The sequence below is a fragment of the Myotis davidii genome, unplaced genomic scaffold (genome assembly GCF_000327345.1).
Source record: "Myotis davidii unplaced genomic scaffold, ASM32734v1 scaffold125, whole genome shotgun sequence".
Taxonomy (NCBI): domain Eukaryota; kingdom Metazoa; phylum Chordata; class Mammalia; order Chiroptera; family Vespertilionidae; genus Myotis; species Myotis davidii.
The window spans coordinates 7,676,360-7,686,225 of NW_006299390.1; the positions used below are offsets into that span (position 1 = coordinate 7,676,360).

Genomic DNA, 9,866 nt, shown 5'->3' on the forward strand with positions numbered 1-9,866 from the left:
GAAAGGAGGAGGGGAGAACCTGGCCCCTGATAAGCCTCTCATTCCAGCCCCACCCGTTCCCAGCAGTCAGAGCTGGGCTCCAGCTGGATGGACAGATGGATAGATTATCAAGCTGGGTGGACAGATGGACAGATGAGCAGCAGTCTGTCCTCTCCGGGGTTCCTCTTACCGATGGTTTCTGTCTCCCAGACTGAAACAGAGAAAGGGAGAGAACGCAGAGGTGAGCAAGGGCTGAAGTGGGGTCTGCTCTCACTGGGCCCCAATTCCTCCCCCTCCTCTTCCCCACCTCACCCCCAAACGCTGGAGCGAGGGTCTGCTGGGGCCCAGAGCCATGAGGACTAACAAGCTGGGGCCAGCCAGACACTGGAGACATCTACCTCTCCCTCAGGAACAGGACACAGTTAGAGAAATGAGCAGAGGCGCCTGAGAACAGAGCGTTCTCCTGTCGCTCCACAGCCTGCAAAGCAGCAACCACCCTGATGAGAACGCCAGGGGCAGCCCTGGGAACCCAGAGCTAACCCAGAGCTAACAAGAGAAATGCCATTCGCAACTTTCCAAGTGCTTGTAGCAAATCTCACTAATTCAGCTGTGCGAATGGAGATGCTAAAGGGCCTGCCTTAATGAGCTGTTATGAGTCAGGTGTAAATAACACACTCAATGGTGCCACTGCCAGGGGGAGGGGTGGCGTCTGAAGGAAAGTTTATCTCAAGAAGATCTTATTTTGTTGCTGATTCCTTTTGCCTTATTTTTATTGTTGGAAAGAAGCAGTCTTGCCATGGTGCCTGACCCAGAGGAGATGTTCAGTAAACTTTAAGTGGATGAATGGATGACAGGAGTCCGCGAACGGAGGATGGGATTAACCTGGCTTCTATAGGAAGGGATTAGATTAGAGATTGGGCTGCATCTCGGGGCTGCCACACGCCTGACGTCCCACCACTCACACTGCACTCACTTCCCTCCTCCGTCTCAGCTTCCAAAGTTCACCACCTGTCCCGTTCTAGACAGCACGTGGTCACGCCCAGGCCCGAGGTGTCAGGATGGGAGAGTTTGTCTGCCACCCTCTTTCTGGGCTGGCAGGAGGTCTGAAGGTAGGGGGTGTGGCTAACAGGCCCCAGAAGGGGAGGCAGGGGAAGGGAGAGGCAAGGTGGGGGGCACTGCAGCTACATCCTGCCTTCTCTGGTCGTAGGATGGAACCCTGAGACAGAGGCCTGGCACCCCAACATGCCTGGATGTTGCAGGCACCTGCCATCCAGGCAGAGTCAAGGTTGGCAGGATTCCAGGAAAATCAGAATTTGCTTCTATCTCAGGGAGGACAGGGGCTGTCCTCTGTAGTGGCCTGGGGTCTGGGAACTCCCTACTTCTAGGACATCGGCCAAAGCCTCAGGTGAAGGAGGAAGCGACCTGTGCGTGACCATTCTTCTCCGGGTCACAGCGATCTGGCCAGACACCAGCCTTCTTTGGGAGCCCACAAGGCCTCAAGGGAAGGCAGAAACAATCTCACACCCAAAGGAGAGATGCCATCTCAGACGCTCCCCACAGAGATGTGGTCACCACAGCCTGGGGCCTGCAGATAGCCCGCTGCCTTCTCTCCCCGCCCACCTCGCCTCCCTATATCCTGAGTCACAAAGCCCATCACTGCCCACCCCAAGGTCTCCCACATCGGCTGGGGCCCCTGAGTAACTCCAGGGCACTGCAGTAGCCCCCCCACACACACCTCAACAGACACGCCCCAGGCTGAGCTCCTTATGACACTGCACCCACCCAGCCTCTCCTCACTGGGTGGGAGGCAGCCATCAGACACGGGTCACCCAAGCCAGCATCTGCATGTCACACAGTTCCCGTGTGCCCAGCGTCCTCTCCCAGGCAGCCCAGGGGCTCCTGGGGGACAGGACCCCAGCTCCTCCCCTCCTGAGCCCGCATCACTGCCCAAGGTCAGGGAGGACCAAGAACACACTTCGCTCAATGCGCACGAGTGCGCCTGCGTGACGGTGAGGTCGGCCCTGTGCCTGAATCTGAGTGGTGTGTGAATGTGGACGCCAGCAAGTGTGGCCGTGGGGGAGCATCCTGTGTCCACTGCCTGAGGGTGTCTCCCTGTGTGTCTGTGTGTGTCTCTCTGGGCCCCTCAGGGTCTCCAGATGAGTGGTGATGGCAATAACATCAGTTAACAATAACCACTGAGTATCAAAACATGCCCAGTCCTGCACTAAGTGACTCTCCCATGTATCATTCGAGTCCCCAGTGACCCACCACATTCCTATTTGACAGACTAGGGGACACAGGGGTGAGGGCCTTGCCCAAGGCCTGCAGCAGGGGTGAGTGATGGAGGCCGTGCGTGAAAGCCCAGCTGTGCCCCACCCGTGATGTCACACCCCCCACATGGACTGGGCAGCCATGCCTGAGGGAAGCCTGTGTGTCCCTGTGTAGAGGTGGTGTGTGGCCCCATCCCCGCATCCCTGGGAACAGCTATCAGCCTGTAGGGCAGCCGTGTCCTTGGTGCTCGTGTCCCAGGGAGGTCTGGGGCCCCTGCGGGGAGCGGGCGGGGCTGAGTGTGGCCTGAAGAGGCGCGGGCGAAACCCACCTTGGTCTGGATCGAAGATCTGGAAGAACTTGGGGCAGCTGACCAGGACTATCTCACCCACGCGGGCGGGCTTCCAGCACGTGATGTTGTCCCACATCCCAGGGCAGCCTGTGGGGAAGAGAGCATGTGAGCCAGGCCCTGGCAGCGGGCACCTCAGTGGGCTGGTTCCCTCAGCTCCCTGGACGGCCCCTAGGCCCAGCATCATGGGTGTGGGGGGAGGCGATGGGATGGGAGTCCACCAGGAAAAGGATGGGGCGGGCACCCTGTGGACTTTGTTTACTCAGGGGGGAGGGGGAAGAGGAAGTGCCCGTAATGACCATGACCGATCAGGACAGAGAGACAGAGGGGGGGGGGCAGTGACAGCAGAGCATGGAGAGTCGGGAGAGGGTCCGCATGCTGCAGAGGGGTCCACACACACTGGTGCAGAGAGGGCCTCTCTGCCAGGTAAGGTACAGCCAGTGGAACTGACCTCCCACCCCCTCCACCCCCTCACCTTTCACCCTCACCACCCCCCACTCCCAACCCCCGGGGCTGCTGGGAAGAGTAATGAGTTCACACTCATTACCCAGCAGAGCGCCAAGCTCACTCCTCGCACGCCCCCTACTGTTATCATCAATAACTTCACGTCAATTAGGTGTCCCTGGAATCATTCCCTGGAGAGAGGCCTGCAAGGGGAGAAGGCCAGTGGAGGGCCGCCGACAGGTTACGGAGGCAGCCTGGGCAGAGAGGGGCCTGGGCCGGCCTCATGAGCTGTTGGGTGCTGTGTGGACCAGAAGTGGTCTGTCTCTTAGAATTGACACCTGGCTATTTTGGAATTCATCCCCCATCACAGTAACGTATAGCATCCTACTCCTGGAATGACCAAGTCTGGGAGCAGGAAACACCATCGAAAGCTCTGAGGGCCCTGGCTGGTGTGGCTCAGTTGGTTGGGCATTCTCTCAGGCACCAGAGGGTCACCAGTTTGATTCCCAGTCAAGGCATACGCCCGGGTTGCAGGGTTTCTGGCTCAGTCCCTGGTAGGGAACATACAGGAGGCAGCTGATCGACGTCTCACTCTCACATGATGTTTCTCTCTCTCTCTCTCTCTCTCTCTCTCTCCCTCCCTCTTCCTTCCTCCCTCTCTAAAATCAATAAAAGCATATTTTTTAAAGCTTTCCCTAAGAAAGAAAGACAGCTCTGAGAACCACAAACCAGGATGGCAAGGTCACTGGGGGCCACATGCGAGGAACCGTGTCCCAGGTCTCACAGCAGCAGGCCAGCCACTGATGGTTCCCACTGCCCACCCCAGCAGGGCTCCAGCCGCACACGCCTGGTTGTGACATCCGGTACTTGAAAGGGGACCCAGCAGCTCAGTGTGGGCTGCAGGGCCCCTGCTGGCCGGGAACAGTCACGGAGTACGGTCACGTCAAACGTCCAGCCCACGTCCCAGGTGCCCCGTTAACAGATGTTCCCTTATCGTGGAACAGCGGGCCCTGGCACAGCCAGCTGCCACTGCCAGCTGATGCTCCTGAGGCCCTGGGGCACTTCAGACGGAGGCGAGCAGTCACAAGGACGGCAGGGCGGTGAGGGGCACAGGGCTCAGGTGAGGACAGCACAAGGAAGAAGGGGCTCACAGGGTGGGGGTCCCAGGCCTGGAGGCAGCGCAGGCGATTCATTCTCTTAGCTATTTTCTGAGCTCCTGCCATGTGCCAGGGCTACAGAGGTGGAGAAAACATTTGGGAAGTTTGCATCTGAGGACCGAGAGTGGGAAAGGGCAGGTGTCCCTCAGCTCTGCACGTCAGCCACGAGACTGGAGTTCTGCCTACTGCAGCCCAGGGCTCATTGCATGTAACGTATAGGATCCTACTCCTGAGTCATAGGGCTCATTGCATGTAACGTATAGCATCCACCCTGACTCAGTTTCCCTGTGTGCACACTGAGGGCTGGGTCTCTCTGAGGGTATTCCCAACTCTGAGCGACTAGAGCTCCAATCAGGAACAGAGATTTCACTCGAGATCTGCCAATGCCCAGAAGCTGGGGCGCCTCTCTGGCCCCACTGCCAGGACAAGTGTCTCCCAAGGCACACCTGCCAAGATTTCCAACAGGCAGTGAGATGAAGGTCTGGAGTGCAGGGGGGGGAGTCGGAAATGGAGGAAGAAGAGGGGGTGGTCCGCACAGGGATGCTGGGTGGGGCCATGGACCTGGCTGCTCTGTCTCATGAGAAGGCCTAGATTTGAGAAGAAGAAGAGAGAAGAACGCCTGGCCCCAACCAAAGAAGGCATGCCAACAGCAGAAGAGCAGCTGGCAGAGAAGACTGAGGAGGGGAGGCCAGAGGCAGGAGAAAACCAGGAGAGGTTAGTGACAGCAGCCAGGAACGCGTGCTTCCAGGCGGCGACGGTCCAGGGCATCAGCCACCGCTGAGAGGCTGAGAACGTTCCCTCCTCTCCTCGCCCCTGCAGAGCAGGTCGGGAATTGGAACTGCTCAGGGCCCTGGAGGACTCTCCATGGGGACACCCCACCTCCCTATTCCTCTCCTGCTGTAGCCCAACTCTACACTGTGCCCTCCTGGCTCTGCCGCTTTCCCTCGCCCCCAAGCCTCTATGGAACTTTGTCAGAGGAATTCAGGCGGGAAGGGGGGTGGGGAGGGATGCTTGTGTGGTGGGAAAGGTCCCATCTCCCGGGCTGCTCCCACTAAGCCACCCACACAAAGCAGCAAGGAGGGGCAGCGCCTCGTGACAACAGCGGGAGGAAAGACCACTCGGGCAGGCGGAACAGAGAGGACGTGGGAGCCATTAGCCTCAATTGGAACAGAATGAGGCGCTCGTCTCGGGTTGTCATGGTGACGATCCTGTCCAGTTCCACAGTGTGTTCAAAGCCGCGAGAGCAGAGGCACCGCAGGGACTCAGACGAGGCACAGTTGTCCCTTTGAGAAGCCGCCGAGGATGCACGCGTATACTAAGCCCCGTTTTAGCATACAGTTCGAGGGTAAAGCACGATGTCCATTTACTGAAAGTTATTTTTCCCCTCGCGCTCAGTGGCTCTCAAAGTGTGGACCCCAGACCAGGAACTCCACTGGGAACTCACCAGAAATGCAGATGCCCAGGCCCTCGAGACCCACTGAGTCAGAAACTCTGGTGCTAGGCCTACCCATCTGTGTTTTAACAAGTGTTCCAGAAGATTCTGATGCAGGCTCAAGTCAGATTTGGGGAGCGAGGGGTCCCTGCAGACCCCATTCCTCCCCCATGCTGGGCGCCTGTTTAGTCTCACAGCAGCTGGGAGGTGCAGGCAAGAGGCTGATTCTGCTCCCCGGATGGGAGCCTGGGCCCAGCCCTGCAGTGGTTCCCTCCTCCAGGCCTCTCCTCTTCTGGTGGGGGCGGGGGGAGTGGCCGGGGCCAGGCACTGTGCACCCCGGACGGGCCTCAGAGGCTGGGTCAGAAGAGCAATGAGAGGCTTTCGTCTTCTGTACAAGTGTCCTTCCTCTGCCCCTGCCAGGGCCGCTGCATCTCCATCTCCTCCAGAGTCTGGGGGCCCCCGAGGACCACACCCGACCGGCCCTGCTGAAATGCAGGCCAGGCCTCCAGGCTGACGGAAGCCTGCAACCCTGCAAAGGGGAGGCTCTGGCCGGACTCACACGGGACAGCCAGGCTGCCTGGGCGGAGCAGAGAGCAAACAGGCCCGCCCAGCAGGCAGGGCCTGTGACCTGCATGGGTCTGGGACCCTCAGGAGTGGAGAGTCAGGTTCCCACGCCCCGGGGCCCTTTTTCCTTCTCTCTGGCATAGGCACCGCAGCACAAAGGCCACCCCTGGCCAGGGCCACAGACCTGGGGCCTGTCCCCGAGCTGGCTCGGACCCTCGGTGTAACTTGGCCAGGGACTCCCACCTCTGGCCTCAGCCTCTCTGCGTGTCACGTGACAGAGCTGGACTCCCTGTTGTCTTGAGTCCCACTTAGCATTCAGAGGTTTGGAATGAGGGACAAAAGCACTAAACACAACTCTTCAGTAACCCAATACACATCTTGAGAACGTGCCGAGGCTGACGCAGGCAGAAGCGCCAGGCAGAGGGCTTGCTTTCGCCCCCCACCACCTTGCTGATGCATCTCCTCCTTCACCTGCCGGCTCAGCTCCCATGCCTCCCCCAGCGTGACCCTGTCCCTCAGCTTCCCTCTGCAGGCCACAAGGCACATTACCACCTGGTGTTCTCTGCGGGGTGGAGGTCCTGGGAGGGACAAGGATTTAAGAGGTGCAGGGGCCTCCACGTCCTCATCTATAAGACAGGGGTAATAGGAGAGCCTACCTGCCAGGTTGCTGCAGTGGGAGAAAAGCACTAGTACAGTGCCTGGCACATGGAAAACCTATGTAAGTATTGGCTATTGATAAGGTTCGTCCCACCTGCTCGTTTTCGTAGTGGAGCTTCTGAGGCACAGAGCTCTTGCTGCCGTGGTGCCCCCACCGAGGATGTTCTCCCACTCACTCGCCCTCAGCTCTCACGTCAAGGGCCTACTGGTCCCTAGGGCCCAAGTAGGGGGTTCTCAGACCAGCTTCTCACCAGCGTCACCCCAGAGCCTTTAAAGTCACGGTGACTGTGGGGGACTGCGGCTCTGGTTTGGACTGTAGCGTGAGCACATTCTTCTAAAAGCTCCTGGAGATTCTGATGTGCAGCCAGGTTTGAGAACCACAGACCTACTATAAATACCATCTTGTCCATGAACCCTCCCAGAATTCCTCTGTTCCTCTCCTGAGCACACCTGGGGTGCAACCTCTCCCAGCACTGGCCTGCCCCCTCCTGGGAGGGTGTCCATCCTCGCCTCTGTCTCACGCTCACGTTGCCCCGGTGGGCTAGCCTGCTTGTCCTCCCCCAGCTGGGGCTCCACCAACATCTGTGCAATAGCCCTGCCTCCCACCTCTACCCTTTCCTCCTGGATGCTTCTTATGCCCCACCCCACATGCCCCTGACACCTGTGATGCAGGAACGGCGGCCCTGGGCTAGGAGACAGGACAGCTGGGCTCCAGGTCCACCTCATGGCCCCATTTCCCATCGCCTAGACCAGAGCCTTGGGCCAGATACCAGTTTGGTCTCCTGCAACTGGGCACCTGTTTGGGGCCCCTGCCTCAGTTTCCCTGGCTGGTGAGGCCTAGAATCCACTTCCAGCCTCAGTTAGGGCCGAGCCAGAGCTCGGCTGGAGGGCAAACGAGTCCAGCATGGCCGGAGCAGCTCTATTAGCAGTTAATGTTCACTGTCTGGCCAGGGAGCTTGGCCTGGAGGGACCGTTCCACATAACTGGGCTGCAGATTAATCGAGTATTTAAGCAGATGGTGCTCAGAAGAGCTCCCTATAAGCAGAGAGGATCCGGAGGGAGAGGTGGATCTTTCTCATCTGGGCAGAGAGCCCCACCCTCTAGCGACAGAGGTGTAAGTGAGGCTGGCCAGGCCTCCAGGGATGCCCCCACCCCCAAGTCCCCGGCTTCCCACACAGACCCTCTCTCTGGTTGCTAGGGGTCAGGAAGTCCAGAGTGCCTCTTCCCTGTGGGCCTCAGTGTCCTCTCTGCACAGCGAGAGAGTTAGGAGGAAGGGGTTACACAGGACCCCCGGTTCTAAGCCAGGGCCATGCCACTGCCTGGAACATCTGGAAATGCTACGAGCCATTCCGGGTTGTCACTGGGATCAAGGGAGCCATGGCATCTGATGGGGAAACAAGGGCTGCTAACTCTCCTCAGTGCGTGGCCACTCCCGCAGAGGAGGCAGCACCCCGCCCCAGGCTAAGAGCAGCTCAGGGAGGAGTGCTGCCCAGACAGGCCGAGGTGGGTTCCCGCTGCTGCCTTGTCTCTGGCTTCTGGTGGAGTGAGCAGAGGAGGCAGAAAGGGCCCCTGCTTGGGGTTGCCCACCTGCTCTCCAGCTCGGGCACCTGCAGCAGCTGTGTCCCTGCTGCTGCCAGGCCCAGGCCGCCTGCTAACGAGCTCTCTGGCAGCCAGACCCAGCTCTAGCCCAGCTCCCTGGGATCTAAGGTAGCCACACCCAGCCACTCAGAGCAGCCCTCCCACAGGGAGGCATCCAGGGCAGGCTGCCCCAATGAGCGTAACCCAGTGTCGCTGCCCAGGGCACATCCAGGACTCCACTGCCCCACAGGGCTCTCTGAAGGACCCAGAGTCCCAGCCCCTCCACCTTTCTTCCCAAGGTGGCCGCAGGCTGGGGCACCAGTGCTAATGGCTATGGACGTGCTGGGATGCCATGTCCTCCCCGCCAGCCTACTCACCATGGGAGGAGGCGTTCAAGCCCATCAGCTCGTTGGCCTTCCGGATCTTCTCCAGGCACAGGGCCTGCTCCTGCTTGAACATGCAGTCGGAGTGCATGGCGGCCACCTGCAGGGCACAGGAGGGATGGTGGGAAGAGCAGCAGGTCACTATAAGCCCTGGGGCTGGGGGGGAGGGGCAGAGCAGGATGGGGATAATGACAGAAACGTCAGGGCCAGCAGGGACCCTGACATCCACTCTGTCACAGACACCATGAGGTTCCTCTTTACCAGCTCAAAGTGTGGCCTTGGGTAGATCCTACCCTGACCCTGGGCCTCAGTTTCCAAGTCTTATAAAAGCAGCAGCAAACACATATATAGCACTCTATGACCTTTTGCACTGTTCTGTCATATACTATATGTGTATACACATATATCCAGAGGACTACAAGGTAGGTAGTATTTTTGCCATTTTTCATTTTACACATGTGAAACTTAAGCCCAGAGATGTTAAGTAACTTGCTCAAAGCCACACAGCGTAGTAGACTATACAGCCAGGATTCGGCCCCAGACAGTGTAGCCCCGGAAGCCACAAGGCTACTGCTACACTTTAGGGGAGCCAGCAGGGGCTGGGGGAGTGGAGGGGCTGATCGCTCATTGTCTCTCTCCTCTAGGGGCTGGGGAAGGAGGTGCAGGTGAGGAAGCAGTGGCAGCATTCAGTGGGCCTATGAACCACTCCCATTTGCTCTTGCCCCATTTTACAGAAGAGGAAACTGAGGCTCAGAGAAGTTAAGAAAACTCCTGCCCAAGGTCCCACAGCTGGTTAGTGGCAGATGCTGGATTCAAGCGCAGGAGAAGTAACCTCAAAGCCCTGGCATTGCTGTCGCCACTAACTCAAAATTCAGGGGCAGAAGCAGTTCTGTAGGGGGATATCGGGAGCACGGAGGCAGGCACATGCAGGACTCCCATCCTCGGTCTAGCCCCGACTGTTCACAGAGGTGCAGACAGCTTCCAGGGCGGGGGACAGGCTGTCTGTGGCCACACGGTGAGGCAGGGGGTCAAAGAGCCGCCGGCAGCCCGGCCCG

The 9,866-nt window shown here is 59.0% G+C and overlaps 1 protein-coding gene across 6 annotated transcripts in view; it reads right to left on the reverse strand.

The window, feature by feature from the left end:
• ADCYAP1R1 (adenylate cyclase activating polypeptide 1 (pituitary) receptor type I) overlaps positions 1 to 9,866 on the reverse strand; it is a 47,378-nt gene that overhangs the window by 24,173 nt on the left and 13,339 nt on the right. For 5 of the 6 annotated variants that reach the window (XM_006774931.2, XM_006774930.2, XM_006774928.2 and 2 more), the window contains exons 3-5: positions 8,806 to 8,911; positions 2,579 to 2,686; positions 170 to 190 (exon numbers count right to left, since the gene is read on the reverse strand). In XM_006774931.2, coding sequence (XP_006774994.1) covers positions 170 to 190; positions 2,579 to 2,686; positions 8,806 to 8,911 — 235 coding nt within the window. The remainder of the gene's footprint in view (positions 1 to 169; positions 191 to 2,578; positions 2,687 to 8,805; positions 8,912 to 9,866) is intronic. The other variant, XM_006774927.2, reaches the window with a different exon arrangement.